Genomic DNA, 19037 nt, shown 5'->3' on the forward strand with positions numbered 1-19037 from the left:
AGATCATATTGGATGAGAGGAAAGGCATAGGAGATCAGAGAGGTTACGTGGAAAGCTGCAGGCAGTCTAGACCTGAACCAAGAAAGGAGCGCTGTGATGGCTGGAGAGGAGTGGGGTGCATCTGTAGGTCCCTTCAAGTGCCCAGCCTAGCCCAGCATGGCAACCCATCCCAGTACAGCCTATCTACTCTACTTCAACTGAAGAGCCTGCTCATTAATTCATTAGACAGGCAGATATTGAGCATCATTCAATGGTTGGTGTTTTTAAAAATTACTTGCAGGGCAGCATTGAAACATAACAATGAAATAAAAAGAAATATCGGAATTAAAACTTAAATTATTATTATTATTATTATTATTAGTAGTAGTAGTAGTAGTAGTAAAGGTTGTATGTTTTGCAGTCACATGTTCTATTTCTGTCTGTAATTTACTATAGCACAATAATTGAAACTAAACATGTACACTTGGAGAATACCACTGCATTTGTTTTGATTTACCGCTGATGACATTTGACTACAAAGGTTACAAAGATAGCTAGTCATTGCTGCCCTGGAGGCTGCAATAACACGAATATTAAAACCTTATCAAGGCTTTTGCATGACATTCAACACATAATCATCCCATCTAGGTGTTGACAAATCATGTGCGAAATCGTGAGTTATTGTGTTATGATTAATGGGTGAAATGATCCCGTATCTGTATCGCAGCCACTTTTTCACTGCTTTAATTGCGACCTCGGCACAATTGACCTTTGTTTCCCCGTCGGGCCGCTTTCTCTGCGACACCCGGTGAGCGGACGGAATTGGCGGTTGCACGGGCAGCGGGCTGGACTCTTGTTTACAAACAGAAAGTTACCGGAACAGCTGGGTACAATTAAAACGCATTTCGTGCTACAGCAAGGTACGTAGGTACATTTTAAATGAACGGTACGTACTTTCCAAAAGGTTGTTTTAAAACAAATGTAAATACTTGCAGTTGTCGCTATGTTAGAAAGCCTCAAATCGACACAGGAGCTGGCATGACTTAGTTTAGGCATTAGTGCTTCAACTCTGCAGTCACGACAGCACATTAAATCCCTTTCATTTGAAATTACACACACACTGTATTATTTTATCATTTTAAATCACTCCTCTGTAGTCAAAACCAAATAAAAAAACCCCGTATTGCTGACACTTTCACTTTCTAAATCCGGGAGGACAGTCAGTAGACGACTGGCATCTTGTGCCCATGTGTAATGCAATCATCTCATTTCATTTGTATTCTAGCGTTTGAAATTGGATACATTGATGTCTTTTTTTGTTTGCGCACTATGACCAGCACTAGTTATGAAGACCTAGTGGTTGACGTGGTGTGAGAGGATGTTTTTGTGCTCGATGATCAGGATGGTGAAGATGGTGAGGTTTTGATGAGGAAGAGCACTGAGGCAAAGGTCAGGGAGTTTCAAGGCTTCCCACCCACACGTGTCATTCGATGAGTCAGACTTAGATTACTGTGGCATTAATAAAATGATAAGATATTGGATCAAATCAGATGGTGTGAAATACTCAGATTTTGTATTATGTCTGTGGGGCTGTGTGGGGTGTTTCCTTCTACTTAACCATATGCTGCTGATGGATATTCCTGTTTATTTAAATGGTGATGTAGTTCCTACGTGGAAAAGGAATACTAGTGCTAATTAAAATAACTGTTGGTAATAATACTACAAATGATACCATGATGTTTGGAAGCTGTACTTTGCCATTTCTTGCTTGTGGTCGCACTGGAGAGCCTCAGTAAAAAGACTGTGTGTTTTTTGGGGGCATTCATCCCCTACATTCATCTCTGTATCCCCCTGCAGGCCACAACTCTGTGTGAGCTGGATGTGAGCAGGCCGGGGGGAGCGGCACCATGGAGGACGAGGCGGGGAAGCTGCCCCTGCGGCGCCTGGAGCTGCCCATCAACAAGTTCATCAAGGTGGCCATCCCCACCGACCTGGAGCGCCTGCGCAAGCATCAGATCAACATCGAGAAGGTGAGGAGTGGCGGCCATCGGGCTCGGTGTGGCCGGCCGCAGAACGAGGCCTGGAAGTGGGTGAAAGGGCATTGCCTTGTGTTTGAGTGGGGGTTCTCCATCATTCACTGTCAGAGCTGTGTGGAAGCGATCCAGGAGAGGAGCAAAGGAAGGGAGTGGAAGGGTAAGAGTAAGGGTGGGGGGTGAGGGGCTGAGAAGTATTACACTGAACAAAGGAGTTCATTTAAAACATTAACAAAAGCCTATCAGGAGTGACTCCATCCCAGCCACTCTACTGTGCCAGGCTGTGCAATATTTAATGACTGTGGAGGAGGATCCCCACAGCCCGAGCAGCAGTGGCACCAGGATCAGGAGCAGCCAGGCGGGAGGATTAGAGCCATCATGGGGGTAATGCAGGACGGCACCTGTCACTGCAGTTGGGGGGGCATCGTGAGCAATGCCATGCAACAGGCTCTCCTCCAAAATGAAGTGATGTCTAAACGCAACATTTGTTAAGTGTTAACAAGCATGATCACGTCTGATTAAATAGCATGAATCCCATAATACCAACTAAAAGATGAATTCCTATTCTTTTAGTTCTGCATTGTATGTAGTTTTTGGAGGACTGTGGATGGGGTGGATGAAGTCAGTTAGAGAATAAGAAGACAGAGAAGTCAGGATATAAACGTTTTCAAATTGAATTCCTAGTCTTGTAGATTAGTTGGTTTCTGTATTCGTAAAAAAGATTAACAGCCAAATAATTCATCATCTTCATGGCCATACATGAGCTATGCTAAAAATGAAATCCAAAAAAGCCTGCTGGCATTAGAGGAAGAGGAGATTAGACCAGGACAGCAGTGTGATCGTAGTGGAAAATTAAATGACAGATGCCGTTGGCTGTCACCGTGAGATTCCTGAGCGAAGCACGGCCGTGGGTATTGTGAGGAGCACGCGCTGTGACTCTAGAGCAGCCAGCGCCGGTGTCCCGTTGCTGGGCCATGCAGGGCCTGCCAGTGTGCCGCAGTATAGCGCTGCAGCTGTCAGGATCGGGGGGGATCTTAGTAAGAGCTGCAGCAGGTGAGGGCGGACTTGACGGAGGTGTGGAAAGTGCCTGGCCCTGGAAAGTTGAAGGGTTATGTGGCCAGAGCTAAGCGCGTGACTGCACTTAGTGATCCCGCACCTGTCAGGCCGTTCGTGCTGTGGAATTGTCTCTGTTTGTAGAACGTTCAGAAATAAAAATAAAACCAAGTAGATGTGTTTATTGGCTGTCAGGGCCAGCTGTTCAGACTGTGACCGGGCCAGGGGCCTGTGAGCTCACTTACTGTACATGATGCATATAGACCAGGAATAGCCAGTAAAGTGGTGCCATACTGTGGCATAGCTTTTGACCAGGCAGCAGGTGGCCAGGCCTTTGAATAGTTATCTAGTAGAACCTAAACTATACAGAGGATAGCTGTTCAATAGTACTGACACACTGCATTGCCAAGATGGGGTCTCTGCCCCCAGTGAGGACCATCCTCACATTCCTAGAGAAATGTAGTTGTGGGGTTCAGCCTGTAACAGGGATCCCATACTGGGGGCCAATTAACTGTTAACATACAGACAGAGTGAACAGTACAGAACTGTGTGAAGGAGCTGGTTAAATGTGAGTTCTGATCTGTCTTGAACTGATATTCGTGGTTAGCCACACAAAGAAAAGCAAATTCAGAAGCAAATGTATATGACATGACAGTAAAGTTAAATCTGATTTAGCCAGAGGTGCGAGAGTTTGTGTACTGACAAGAGTGTTAGACACCTAGTAGGAGTGGTGTGAATGAAGAAGACTGGCTGTCAGGTGAGTGAAGATTGGGTGAAGATGTTGCTAATGCTGCCTGTGTCTGTATGTCCTGACAGTATCAGCGCTGGCAGCAGTGGGACCGACTGCATGAGGAGCACATCAATGCCAGCCGCACTGTTCAGGTAAGGACGCTGACACGCACACACACACACATACTCGTTCAATGGACACACGTATGCAGATACCCACAGAAACAGGCATATGCATCCACTGTTAAATCTCTGCTCATGTGAATGTACAAACACCCATATCTGGACACACACAGTGGCCATTGCTTCTGCACAGCCTCAATATTAGCTTTAAAAAACAGTGGGTCACAGTCTACACAGCTGGTTTAAATATATTTGTCTTTGAAATCCAATTTTACTCCAGCCTCTGGTTTACGCTAACCCTAATGTATACAGATGATTTACATACACAAAAACACATTTATTTAATCTCCCTGGCATTGTGGATGCTTAGATCAAAGCGTTCATTTGTGCTGTTTGTTCTTGCATTACCGAGCGGTTATTTATCTCATTGTGTTCGTTTTACAAAACCTTGTTTCCACTGAAAAAAATGCATGTTTTACATTCGTGTTATTTGAATCCATATCCCGGCTCTGACGACACCGATTCTGGCTCAGATTATCAACCTGGCGATAATGTAATGAGATAAATATGCTCGGGATGTTTGTTTTTTCCCCGTTGCTCAAGGTTAATAACTGTTGCTAAAACTGGATACTGAATTAAAAATAAATGCATACAAACAGACATAAATAAATAAATAAAATTAATAGAAATTAAAAATAATTCTTTGAGTGATTGATAGGCAGGCTTTCTCACAGGCACCACCGTCTAGTCAAGTGCATACCGCACAGAGCAATCCAGTTTCAATCAACAGACATGTAATTATCCCGTCCGGAATGAATGGACAAAACCAGCGATTTGCATAATATAATTAATTTGTATTGTATCAGCTATTGTACTCTGTGGGTAAAGGATGGGAAGCAACAATCCCCGAGCTCTCCAGCCTGGGCTATCACAGAGCGGACTCCTCCCATGATGGAGTGTGTGCTTCTGTGTGATTGTAAAAAAAAAAAAGTGTGGTGGGTGTTGAATTAATTAGTAGTATTAAATTATTTATTATTATGATTATGGTTATTATACTTGTTTATTTTTAAATTTGTGTCAAAGCAAATCTCCGAGAGACGTGATCCATTCTGATACCAGAAAGCACTGAAAGCACATGCTTCTTTGACGACTGCGTACCACCAGCATTGACATGCACATGTACATTAGGGACACAAATGGAAATTGGGCTACAAGGCATTCAAAACGGAAAACAGGAGACGCTTCTTTACACAGAGAGTAGTCAAAATCTGGAACAAACTCCCCAGCAATGTGGTAGATGCTGAAAATTTGGGAACATTTAAAAATATACTGGATAGGATCCTTGGATCACTTAGTTATTAATGGACACCAAACGAGCACAATGGGTCGAATGGCCTCCTCTTATTTGTAAACTTTCTTATGTTCTTATTATCTGTAATGCATTTAAAATGAGTCTTCCTTATTAGAACAACGACAACAAAAAATGTAGTTTAGTCTCCCAGTTGACCCGTTTGTGCAGCATGCTCTACAGGAAGTGTCAGTTATTCCCACATAGCAGCAGTTTTGGCTGTGGGACCTGGAGTGGCTGCGTTGTTCTGTGCTGCTGTGAGGGTTCTTGGCGGGAGGATGTGTGTGTAGTGTGTATGAGAGCTGAGTTGGGTCCCAGTCGGGGAGAGGTCAGCGCTGGGCTGTTCAGTCCCATGCTGGGATTAGGTTTTGGGGGCAGGGGTGGAGGCAAGATGAGGTCACCGAGAGGGTGACGCAGCACTTTACATCAGAATTCCACGGCCCTGATGTCATCATCGGCCCGAGAGGATACCAGAAAGCGCACATCTGGGAAATGAGGAACATAGCAGGGAACGTACAGTACTCTCCATCTCTGTCTGTCTCTCTCTCGCTCACTCTGTCCAAGTTCTAGTCTATGACACAAAAGAACAGACCTAAAATAAACAATGGTCTATTGGCTGAGCTCTGCTTCACTCTTTCACTGGCAGCACACCACGGATTCTGCTGTTATCAACTTTCCTCGTCTCTCTCTCTCTCACTCACCCTTTCCCAGTATTATCCTACTGTCTGTGTAGAACAATCTACTCTCTCTGTCGGCCTGAAGGAGAATTGCCCTCTCTGCTCTCTTGCATTTATTCTCACAGTGGAGGGCTCAAGATTGGGTCTCGGGCTCTGTCCTTCCACTGTGGCACTGGGGGCACAGAGACAGATTGCCCTGCCTTTTTGTTCTGTCTCCAGCTTATCATTTTCCTCTTCTCTCCTGTAGTATAATCTGTACGATATTTTTGCACTCTTCAGATCACACTAGAGGGGAAGCTTGTGCTGTTGTTTAAGCTGTAAGAGAGATGGGCCTCTTACCACTCCAGAGCTTGCTGTGACTATTGATCCTATTGCCTGGCTCAGTGCCTGCAGGCTGCTAGGGTTAGGAAGCCATGTGGTCCTCCTTGATATGACTGCCAGCCTGGGAGGAGAGAGCTGTCATGTGCAGAGACGCTCAAACGGTGATGTAATCCAGCCCTCGGTGCTGGAGAGAGGGAGGTTGAGTGGTCGACGGCCTCGTTTTAGGTGGAAGCGGAACTGAATTAACCTTTTCTGTGCAGGGACTGGCAGAGGGACTGTCCCCCCGTTTTCTGCGCAGCTGTTTGCTAAGGTTTTTGTGTGTGAGCGAGCAGTGCCTCTTGTCGTGTGGTTTCTGTGGGGGGGTTTGGTGTCACTGAAGAAAGCCTGTCTAGACCCCTACATGCGAGGTCTGGAGCTCCCGCAGGTCAAGGCTGCAGTGGGCACAGATTCACTGCTCCGAGACCTCCAGGGGGCAGTAACATGGGTTATGGGTGTGATGCAAATCTGCAGGGATTGAGGCAGAAAGGAGCCCTTAATAGGATGGGTTTCAGTTGGTTAGGCAACAAGGCCAGAGGTGGCAGAGGGGGAGATTTCATCAGCCAGTTCTTTATATGTGCTGTTCATTGTCAGCCAGTCAGCAGCTGAGTAACAAGGATGGAATTGAGTCTCCCATTGCAGCAGTTTGATGCATTTCCAATGTTTCCAAGCTGTAGGCTCTTCATCATGCACAGAGAAAGCAGGGGAACAAATATGTTTTATATTACTTAAGCTCTGCTTGTCTGTGTACACTTAGAAAAAGGTAATGGACATGAACTACCCAGCACACACACACACACACACACACACACACAGGGACTACTTTGCCTTGTAAATCTGAGAGTAAGGAGGTTACCTTGCAGGCTGACAGTAATGGAGAAACTGCAGTTCCTACACAGAACTCAAGGAGATCGTGATGAGTGAGTAAAATTGGTCTAAAACAGATGCTTGTTGAAAGACTGCGTTCCCGTGTGGTGGCGATGTTTAGGCCTGGATTTTCAGTGTGCAGAAATGAACGTCTGGTTCTTGTCACATTCCAGCGCAGATCTGTGGACTTGTTATCTCTGTAGTGATGAGGTATTTAGGATGACACCAACATTTGGAGCAGGGACAGGGGATGCTGAATCTCACTGTAGACTTCTGCTCTGAATCAGACCTCCCACCTCTCCGTCTCATCCTGAAAGCAGGCCCTACCACTTGGTGACTAGATCAAAGAGAAAGAGGGATAGAAATTACATTATCTGCACTGAATGAAAGCGGGTGAGATTTAGCAGAACGGAACAACTGACAATGAACGTCGCTTTCTAGTTGGGAAGGTTGGCTTATACAGCCAGTAGGTAGATGATGGTACTGTGGAACTGGGCCATTTCCTGGCCTGGTTGGTGAGGGCACATGGGTTTATGCAGGGCTTCAGAAAGGCTGGTGGGCAGCTGTGCTTCGTGAGTCACTTGGCTGAGGAGCCGTGTTCCATGTGTCACCCGTGAGCTTCGATGACCTTATTGGTTCCACTCCACCACCAGCAACACTGCATTTCACAGCATGACATGTGGCCCAGGGTGCCAGTCTTGTTTTTTTATTTCCAAGCCAGTGTCCCCCCATGGCAGAGCAGTAAGCTTACTACTTTATTTGTCCCTGTTTGATGCACAGCTCCAGCGTACCAGTGGAATCATTAGGAATGAACACAGTGGGATACTAGTCAAGTTACAGGTCCTGTTTTATAATGAATGTCTAAAGCATTAAGTAACTCAATCTCATGGGAATATGTACAATACAATAGAAAGGAGTAGGAGCATGTGGTCTTCACCCGTCCTCTGTCTGTCTGTGTCACAGGGAGTTGTTATTTATTTGTTTCACTATTATTATATGTGGAATTTTTAGACCATTAGCTCAGGCAAGCCTCTAGATATGTTGTGTTTGATGACTACTTCCACGAGTGGCAGTTAAAGGGTTAAGTGGGAAGAAATATTAATAAAACAGCATTTTCTTTGGCCTCTGAAACCACAGTGGTGTTTTGGTTTGTGTAAGTGTGAACAAAGTGTTGTGCAGAACTAAGCATTGTGGGTATCTGCCTCTCCATATTTTGTATATGAAAGTATGCATGTGTGGGTTATAGTCTTTTGGCGGTGTTGTTTTTTCTTGTTCTTTTTTGTGGCTGAGTACCTCAGTCGTTTCTCTGTGAGAAATGCAAATGGCCAGAAGAGTGAGGTGCCAGTTGTCGGTCGCTCCAGTCTGGGGTGTGGGTGCTGGCGTGGTGCTGCAGCAGAGATGTGTGGCGAGATAGAGACGGCAGTGGGAGGCAGGCTGAGCTGTGGGGCACGGCGGGAGCCTTGGTGCTCTGGTGTCAGTTGGGAGACGGTTGGTATTTGACATTAGACAGGCTGCTGAGGTGCCGAGATATTTTTGGTGGCCACCCACCAGTTAGGTAACGATGGCACATCTGCAGCGAGCGTCCTAAAGAGGAGCCACCGCAGAACCGCGTGATACCTAACCTGCCTGACGTGAACTGATCAACCCCTACTGTGTCTGAGGCTGTGTGTTAGCTCCTGGCTTATATCTTATTATACTTCTTTCTTCACTTCTAACACCCACCCCTCCCCTGCAAAGGCACTGGTTTAAACTGACTCAATATCTGATTTATTTATTTATCTTTTGATTTCTCTTATGTCTTTATTTGTTTGGTTTTGAATGTTTCCTCTCTGATGTCCATTAAAGCCTGTATAATCTTTCTCCTGTAATCTGTGCTGTTTTGCATTTGTATTTTCATGAAAACATTTGTGAAACACTCTGAAGACGGCAGTGTTTATGGCTGTAAATGGGTTTAATACTTTCCCCTTTGTCATAATTCACACTTTCTTAATTCATACTGTCATGACCCCATTTGTGTGAAAAAACAAAACCAAAAACAAAACCAACAAATGCAACATGCTTGCATGCTCCTCTATCAAGGAAAGGAGAGGCCAATCAAACCCTCCTGGGATGTTTGTGGGTCAGCAGGTCACAGCCGCGTGGGAGGGTTTAGCAGCACAGCATCGGCCAACACAAACCGTCTCACTGTCTGCACGAACGCGCAGGGTTGCAGCTGCTGAGGTGTTTTTGCAGGGTAGCTCCTGCTGCACAAAGTGCAGTGCAGGGGCCGGTGCTGCTAAGGGTCCAGGACGCTCCCTGGCTGCTCACTGTTACCGGCTGCTGCCCTCCTGTTCCCTGCTTCTGCAGCATCTCCATAGGTCACCTGGTACCCAGTGCCCTGCCCTGTGTGTTTCAGAGCCTACTACTGGAGCGCACTGCAGCCCAGCTACAAGCACCGGAGCACAATCTAAATGGGTGTGAGCTCACAGCATGCTGGGTCTTCTTTGGTTGCCTTTAAATATTTCATCATTTGGCTTCAGGCTGATACAAAGCTCAACAAATGTGCCACTCTTAATAATATTAATGCATATGGGCTTTATGAATGAAAGACTGCTGAATGGAGAAAAGCTTTGAGTTAAACCAGTGCTTGGGCAGTATAACTGGCAGTGATGTGATATATATATATGAAGTTCAAGCTGCAGGGAGACAGTTGTCCTGTTTCATTATGAAGCAGTTTTATTGATGAGCTAGGGGGCTGGTGCCTATCCTGCACCTGCACTGACTCTGCAGTTAATCCAGTCTTTACAAATATAATTGTATTGGCCTGCATGTTTATTCAGAAGCCATAGGAAAGCTTGTAATATAACACATGAGAGTTAGGGACGTCTAGTGACACATGCCCTCTGACCCTAAGAGCCTGTGTCACTTGGACATGGTGCATTAGGATTATTGATTAATTTAGAAACCTTTGCTCTCTATGGCGAGACACTGTGGATTTTGTCTTCTTAACAACAAAGACCTGAAGGACAGCCATCTTGGTGGAAGCAAGAGAGTCACACAGTGTAATACACACACACCGTACACACGCATACTCATACACAACTGCACTGCAAAAAATGCCCATATACAAATACATGAACACACAAACTGTCACACTCATACAAGTCATTCACACAGACACTTTCCCAGGTATTCAGTGACAGATAACCAATTTGCCACACTGTCCTCATTTCCTTAATCCTTCTTTTTGCTTCAGCAATTAAACCACAGCAGTTAGGGGGTTGACACAGGCCCTGTCTGTCCCTGTAGTCAGAGGTGCTATCTGTGGAGTGCACAGTGTTATCTCTCCACGGATGCATCCTCATTCTGTATTGATTTATTGTTTAATTAAAACAAGCAAGACATACAATGACAGAAACCTGACAGACTGTGTGCCTGGTCCATATCTGTAGTGTTGTATATAAATGCAGCACTGTTCACATTTTGCTGAGGGTGACTTGGCATTACATAGTGAAATCAGCAATCATTGTTGTTTTGTTATTTTGTGAGACTTGTTTATAATGTAATTGTATATTGTATATAATTCCGTCTACCGTCAAATCCCTGATATTTGGGTTTCTGTCTCCATGGTTCCTGCAGCAGCTGCGGGCGAACGTGCGGGAGATGGAGAAGCTGTGTGGGCGCGTGCGGAGCGAGGACAGCCGTGCCCTTGACCAGCTGGTCCGGCCCATGAAGGATCAGGCCTCCGCTGCCGCCAGAGACTTCCTGCAACTGCACTCTGACCCCACTCCACGGCCAGGGCCCCCCCCGGACGCCACCCCCGCACCCGCCCTCTGCCGCTCCCTCACCACACTAGGTACTCCCTGGGCTGGTCCTCCGTCCTTACAACACAGCACTGCTCACAGGACCAGCGCAGGTCCTGTTGTCACCTGAATCACTTCTCTTTCTCGGGCTTTCACTCTGTCTCTCCCCCTCCCTCCTCCAGACAGTTTCCCCATCAGTGAGGCCGGGGGGGCTCCTGTCCTGGCTCAGGCCCAGCTGCCCCTGCCAGAGATCCCACAGGACCAGAATGCTGCCGAGTCTTGGGAGACACTGGAGGAGGTAACAATGGCAGTGCTGTTCTATATAGTGCCTTGCAGTTCCAGCTGTGGCGGTGGAGCCAGTGGAGTGATTGTCCAAGCCGTCTGTGTGTGTATAATGTCTACAGGCAGCTGGCACGTTGGCACATAGTGCACACACTCCTGAGGTTCAGTTGGAGTGATGTAGTTCTTAATTACAATTACAGTTTCACAATCTGCTTTCTTTTTCTGTGTCTAATGAATGCAATGCCCTGTTTTATTTTGTGTGGTGATGTTTCCTTTTGTCTTTCCTCCAGTGTTTGAGATTAACTTGATAAAACGTAAAGAGCGGGATGGTTTCACTGCGTGACAATTACAGACACATTGTCAGCCTTGATCGAATCTGATTGCGTTTTCCCCACATACAACAGAGGAAGAATTACACCTTGATCAGCAGCCAAGAATCCAAAATCATTTACACTTGAATTCAAATATATGTAAATTGCTTGTTATAAAAACACTCTATAAAAGGACACCCCTAAACAGTGCTTAACTGTTCACAGTTCTGTTATGTGTCTAACGCTGAGGAGAAAAACATGTTGCCACATCCTAGTACGCGCAGATACCCACCTTGGTTCAAGGTTATAGCGCATTCAGACAGTCCAATTCACTGCCTTGCCTCGCAGAATTGTCATGTAGTTGTCAGCTGGCTTCTTGCAGCGTACAGTGTGCCATGGCTGATGCTTTACCTCCTTAGTTAGGATACATACTCCAAATCAAAACGTTTTTTTAATAATTTCCATTTGTTACAATATCTCTCCCCTCCGGTTCACTATATTACAAATTCACAGCTTCCCTTCAGGGTGCCTGCATCTGTCCAATAAACCGGTTTCTCAGTGGCTGGAGGCCTTTGGCTCTGCCTTGGGGTGCAGAAAAGCCCCAAGGCCTCTGTGTGTTGGATGTAGACGGAAAGCCAGTAGGGCCGTAAATCATGCTCACTCCAGCGGACACTGGGCACCAAGCAATACTGCAGGTCCGCCCTGCTGGAGAAGGACACTCTGTACTCCACCTCTACAACTCCCTTAGGCAGGCAGTTGCTAAGCTCCCATTTAAAAGAGAGAGGGAGAGCGAGTGAGTGTGCGTTAGATAAACAGCAGAGTCGGAGTCCCCGAGTCGGAGCTGAAAGTCCATTATGAAAGCCAAAGCAAATCTGCATGTCAGGTCATTTTTGCTCCTCCAAACTAGTATTCATGGTGATCACCCCCTCCTTCTCCCTCCCGTCTCTCTGCAAACCATAAGCTGTTTAAATTCTCCTGTCCTCGTCTGTCCGCAGGACTTGATGGCGCTGAACGGCCTGGTGAATGAGTTCTCCGAGCTGGTTCATGTAAGTATTGATCCCCATTACGGCAACTTAATAGCCATTCTGTCCTGCCCGACTTGACACCCTCCTGCAAAATAAAAAGACCCTCCCTTACATGTTGGAGAAGCGTCTTTGACAGAGAGCTTAAGGGCCTGAGAAAAGTAACAAATGAGAGGGGACCCCTCGGCGGCCGCTGGGGGGTTATTGATCCGCCGGTCTCATCAAGTCATCTGCTGGAGGGATCCCAGTGAATCAAAATGAACTCGGAGGGACGTGATACAGGATTCGGTCTGGAGAGGAATAATAATATAGCAGCTTGAGCACCGAAACGGCAAAGGAAAAAAATATACTGAAGACTAATAATAATAATAATAATAATAATAATAATACTACATTGTTATCAGTGCAAGACAGCTGACACTGTGACTCTGACCTGAATTTGAGGGGGGTCTGGGACTGTCATTACAAGCAGACGACTCGTGGGGAGTTGGTTTGCTTTTGGTTTCGGTCGCTCTGCACATTTTGCTGTCCCTTATTGAATTAGGAGGGTATTGATTGATCTATTTGTGAGTGTTGTGAGAAGCAGTGTCCTGGGGGTACTGATTGAAAGACAGCAGGTTGATGTTGATGTCGAGTTGGGGGTGGGGCTGCGGGTGTTAATAAGGAAGCACATCCTCTATATGCTGCCACAGCAACCCCAGTCCCTGCGAGAGAGTGCTGCTATGAAGAACAGACTGCGCTGCTTTTCACTGTGATGGTTAATCCGTACACGAGCGTTTACTCTAAACACACTAATATTACTGTTACAGAAAAGACCGTATCATCAGATTAATACAACTCATTCCCGGGGCATAAACTCGGCCTGCAGCTGGTCCAGAGAGCGGTATTTCAGTAGCTTATTGACTAGGTGTTACATAATGCATCATCTGAATGCTGGAAGGCCGCAATCAAAGTTTTTATTTGTTTGTTTGTTCTTGTTTGTCCAGACATTGCTGTGACATTTGTTGCATGTTTGTGTCTGAGGATACGGTCTGCGTCCCCAGAGGAGAGGCGGTGTGGGGGGGGCAGTGGAGTTGCCGTCTCTGTATCTCAGTCCCAGTTTAATCGCTCTCCCTGCCTGAGCCTGTAGCTGGGGGAGGAGAGGGGAGGGGAGGGGAGGTGGCGGGGTGAGAGACAGGTTTCACAGCAGCCTCTAATGAAGGTGAGGGAGCAGCGCGGCAGGTTTACTCTGACAGAGACCTGACACGGATTGAGAGACAGCTGCTGCTTTTTGAATATTTTATAAGTATTTTATAAGCACTACCAAGGTAGTCCTTAGTGCCCCATCCACCACCCCCACCCCCCATCTCTCCTCCTCTTCCTCTTCCACTTCGTCTCACAGCTTTATTAGCAGACCAGATAGAAAAAAGAAAGAAAAAAGACGTCTTTTGTTCCCCAGCCTGCGTTCCTTTCATTTCACCCCCACTTTCACATTTGCAGACTTTTCAAAAATCCATCAAGACAGACACACACACAGGCACACAGATAAAGAAAAACACATCCAGAAATTATCAAGGAATAAAGCAACAGGGGGAGGACGAGAGGCAATAAGGTCGCTGAGGCAGTGTTAATAAAGTGCCATTAGGAGCCGCGCCGGCCGCATTGACTCGCACATGAAAGCGGCTGCACAGGCCCTGATTATGGGTATTAAATTTGTGTGTATTGGCTTACTGCTGCTTCCCAGCAGGGCTGCTCGCACATAATTCCATCGCATCTCAGTCCCAACAGGAGAAGATTGACAGCATTGAAGACCATGTCAACACTGCCGCTGAGAACATTCAAGAGGGATCCCGGAGCCTGGGGAAGGTAGGGAAGGACGCCCGCTGTGGAATCGATGGCTCTCTGCCTGCCAGCAATCTGCAGTGTTTACCCCATTGATCTGCCTCCCGTATTACTGAGGGAACCAGCAATTAACAAAATAAGGGAGAGGGGACACAACCGGCAGTAAGTCAGAGAGCTAGAGAGAGAGAAAGGGGAAAAGGGAGATGGGGAGGGAGGGAGAGGATGGGGCGCAAGAGAGGAGATTGAAAGGAAAAAAAGAAAATCAATCTTTGTTTTGATGGTCTCTTGCAGTGAGTCGATGTGAGGAAGTGTTGGCAGAACGGAGGAACAGACATTTAAACCCACGCTGCTATAAAATACCTTTCAATAACCGGATTGGGCTTGTTTGTTTTTGACCCATTTTGACTCTGAATCGTAACATAAAACATCCAAACAAAGCAAAACAAACAAAGTAGTAAAACAGCGAGGGAGAAAAGTGAGAGAGAAAGTATAATGATAATAAGACTCCAAATTATGGCCAGGTAGCCTGCAGAGTTGAACACATCTGTAAGGGATTACCTCACACGGCCGTGGTGATCTCAGGACAAGAGGAGGGCTGGCCTTCCCAGTCTCCCTTCAAGAACCATCTCGCTGTTTTCCATTCCCAAGTGGCTCTGTCAGGGCCCATGCCATAGCGCTCACTGCTACTACAAACATCGCCCTCGTTGAAGTCCCAATCTGTCCGTTCCTTCAGACGTCTTTGTTGGTGGGGCCGCTGACCAGACACAGAAAGTGGTTTTGCTGATCGTCACACCACTGTCCTGTTCTGGTCAAAGGTCAGCACAGGAGTTCCCGTAAATAATGTGTGAAACTAAAATACTGCATTTATCCCAGCTGAGGTGCGGGGAGTACGGTCCCGCACTGCACCGTGTTTCTCAAGCAGCTGGTCTGGCCTGGGCAGAGACTGTAGATTTTCCTAATTGATATTTTTAATCAGTGACGCTGTGCCAGGCGGGCTAGCTCCAGCCCAGAGCGGGAGAGTGGGAGACAGGCAGGCCCTCTCAAACAGGCGTATGGTTCTCGAAGGAAGGAGTTCGGGTTCCTTGCTTGTGGAGACGAGAAGCCGCATCTCTTCTCAAACCGCTGGCTAATGCAGTGCAGCTGCTTTGGCGGCTGTCAGGGGGCTTGCTACGGAGAGGGGAAATTCACCTCCAGTAACGTTTAATAACTTGTTTACCTTCCTGATTGGTTAAGCACAGGTTAGCTGCAGCAGAGCCGGAGAAATGCCTTGAGTGTTAATTTAGCAGGCCTTTATTTCTTGTCTTTACAATGCAGAAATTGGCTCCCTGCCCACCAGCCTGCTTGCCCTCCTGGCTGGAGCAAACCTGGTGCAGCCCAGAGATTATAGAAGCAATTAAGGCTGTTTCCTAAGGACACTCGTCTCAAAACTATTTTAGCTGCGCAAATACCTTTTTTCTCTTAACTTTTTTTTGTGTTTGCCTTCACTCAAACTATAATACTTTATGGTATGTCTCTGGGGGGCAGGAGCTGTTCTTGTGATCAGAGCGCCGTTTTCTTTGCTGGTGCTTACGATGAATATAGTGCTTGTTTTACATGGGGATGTTTTTTCTTTTTTGTGGCTTTGGAACGACAGCTAGCAGTCTTCGCATTCCAGAGAATAAAGACCAAGATTCTTGTTTTCCTTCTTTTTTATTTTTACACAGTAGTAAATGAGGTGTGTGTGGGGGGGTACTAATACTGTACACTGTACTGTAAGAGGAATGTGGGCCCCAGCCAGACACCAGGGTGTACCCCGCACATTCACATTCGCGCCCCCGAACGAGGAGTGTATTCAGACATTAAATAAGGAAGGTCGTGATGCCCTAGCAGGAGAAGCAATTAAATGTACAGGAAAAATTGTGTGTGTGTGGGGGGGGGCACTCACTCACTCTCTGTAGGGAAGTGTCGTTAATTAATTTGTCTGTAAACAGCAGTAAAAAGTGTTGACTTCAGAGGACGCTGCAGATCAGAGGAACGTCAGAAGCTGGCGGCCCCTGGTAAGCGTTTGATGAGCGATGTCTCGCATCTCACCGGGGCGCCATTACAGGAACGTTGGGAGCGCGGCGCGTCCCTCGGCCGCCTAACGTTTTGGAGTTTTTGAATTAAACTTGTAAAAACTGCTCCTTTTGAAAGGTGTTCATTGCAGAGTTCAGAGCAATCAGTTTACTCTCATTCTTTGGGGCTTATTTGTTTATTTCTGCATTTATTATGGGAGCTCTGCAGCTTGGGAAATGTCAGAGGATATTAAGAAGTGATGTTTCTTGATGTCTGCAGAAGCCACAGACTGACCTGGACTGTGAGGAAGTGTGGACAGCAGGGCTAGTGCAGCGCTAGTTGTTTCAGATAGGAAGTCACTGCATTTTGAGTGTCAATAATACCAGCTCAATGGTTTGAATGGTGACCCCTGAACTGTGTTGATCTTTTTCTCTCTCTCGTTCCTTCTCTTATCCTCCCACTCTGTACCTCCCTCTCCCCAGGCGGCTAAGTACAAGATGGCTGTGCTGCCAGTGGCAGGGGCATTGATTGGCGGGGTGGTGGGGGGCCCTCTGGGGCTGCTGGCGGGGTTCAAGGTGGCAGGGCTGGCGGCAGCGGTCAGCGGGGGACTGCTGGGGTTTGCTGGGGGAAACCTACTGCAGAGAAAGCGGCGAGCCAAGGTGGACCTACAGCTGCAACAACTGTCCAGCAGCTGCCCAGATCTACAGCAGCCGGACGACAAGAAGAAGGACTGAGAAGAGGAGGAAGAGGAGGAGGAGGAGGAGGAGGAGGAGGGGGGGTCCCTACAATGAGGACAACCTCTTAAGAAAGACTGAGACAGACACAGAGAGAGAGGCTACAGACCTGATATGTGACCGTTCCCACGCTGTAAACCAGAGCCCAGCTCATATCTCTCTCCGGTTTAAGGGAGGGCAGGAATCGGTGAGCAGGAAGGCACACCTGCAGTGCCCTCAACCCAACACAAAGCCTGACTTTCCCAGGGAGACGACAGCGTGTGCCTTTCAGTCTACAGAGAGCCAGGCCACCGGGTCTGGAGTGGGTCGGCTGGGCCCTGGGGCACTGTCAGTTTGCAGAGACACTCTCTCGATACAAGTTGGAGAACATTGGAAGTGATGCCAAGAAGGAAAATTCACATTTATAAATATTCATAAATTGCCTAAAATATTTTTCTGACCTGTTATGGGTGGACTGCAGGTTTTGTAATCTGGAGAAGGGGACTACTGTACTACACAAGCCTTGTGCAATATACACTACTGTATAATCTGATCAGTGACACCGCGGAGTCTATTTGTTTACGAGGAAAGTATGAAATGTGTGGCTTGAATCTGCTCTTTCTGTATATAGTCCCGTAGTGTAGGTTAAATAGCACACTGAATTTTATCAAGAAGCCTATCATGAAGGGCATGTCAAAGCTAGATTTAAGCCAAATTCTGCCCATTCTGTTTGCATTTTTATTCTTTTGTTTCAGCCTTTGGTTAAACTTTAATATGATGAAATGAAATACAGTAATACATTTCAGATGGTTAGACAACTGTAGGTCTTCAGCAAATTTCCCTGTGTAGGATTTTGGCTGTGGTCTGAAACCAAAATCTGCACCCACCCGTCAATCACGGATCACACTCCCGGCACTGCTGTGAGATCAGGGTTTTCCATTAGGTGCAAGTGAGGAGCCACCATCGAGATCAAGGCCTGAGTTTGTGATTTGTACTTGGCAGGTGGGAGTCTAATTTTAGATTTATTTATGTCTTGTTAATTATGTAATTGGGCCAATTAAGTAATTAACAACTTGTGTGTGCACAAAAATACAGGGGTGGTGGGGGGGAGGATTACTGCTCCCTGCAGAGAGAGGGGGAGAGGGGGAGAGGGGGGGGGCACTTTCTTTAAAGTAGACATTCTTTCTCCAACAAGGTAAACCAATGCATATGGGGGTGTTGTTGGGGTGGGGGGAGTCAATCCCTAAAATGCACTTCCCCCCACATTCTTGTGATTTACAAAGGTAATGGGTGGCTGTTGTGTCACAAGCTCAGAGCACATCTAGCTATAAATAAGCCTCGTAACTACCAGGCACCCCACGTCTGTAACTGTGAGGCCTCGCTCTGTGTCGGTGGGGACACCAGCCAATACCTGGAGCTGCTTAGACCACTGCAGGCCCGGGCCAGCCTGGCTCTGGATTCGGGCAGCAGCTGTTCGGAGAGCATCAGCTTACGCTGGCGCTTCGGGAGTGCAGGATGCAGGTTCAGTCAGTACTGTTGTGGGACTTATTTTCAGATTAAATCTAAAACCTAGTAGACCCCACCTGCTAGAGGCTTCTTGCATCTACCCAGACAGGAGCTGCCACCAAGACGTGGAGAGTGGTCTGCAGCGTGCAGCTATGGGGCAACCATTTCAAAGTTTGATTCAATCCAAGACTTTGTCTCCTAATATTATTCATTCATTCTTATCAATCAGCTCACCAGGATGGGCTTCCGCTTCCCCCCTGCAGTAGTACCGGCACCAGCTGTGGGAACTGGGGAGCACCTCCCTGCTCCAGCAGAACATCAGTGCTGCAGGGATCAGCATCCAGACCTAGAGGTGGTGTTAGTTTCTCCAATTCAATCAAAACATGAATCTAATTAGATT

General features: G+C 46.9%; 1 protein-coding gene across 2 annotated transcripts; it reads left to right on the plus strand.

The window, feature by feature from the left end:
- Positions 1-781: 781 nt before the first annotated feature.
- stx17 (syntaxin 17) lies at positions 782-17684 on the plus strand. 2 transcript variants are annotated; one of them, XM_066690975.1, is made up of 8 exons: positions 782-899; positions 1837-2009; positions 3882-3947; positions 10785-11001; positions 11131-11246; positions 12537-12587; positions 14322-14408; positions 16901-17684. In XM_066690975.1, exons 2-8 carry the CDS (start codon positions 1887-1889, stop codon positions 17150-17152), a joined length of 912 nt encoding a protein of 303 aa, XP_066547072.1. In that variant the 5' UTR covers positions 782-899; positions 1837-1886; the 3' UTR covers positions 17153-17684. The 2 variants fall into 2 exon arrangements, with proteins under 2 accessions (XP_066547072.1, XP_066547074.1); XM_066690977.1 differs by lacking the exon at positions 782-899 and adding an exon at positions 1280-1428.
- The last annotated feature ends 1353 nt before the right edge of the window (positions 17685-19037 follow it).

The sequence above is a fragment of the Amia ocellicauda genome, chromosome 18 (assembly GCF_036373705.1).
Source record: "Amia ocellicauda isolate fAmiCal2 chromosome 18, fAmiCal2.hap1, whole genome shotgun sequence".
NCBI lineage: Eukaryota > Metazoa > Chordata > Actinopteri > Amiiformes > Amiidae > Amia > Amia ocellicauda.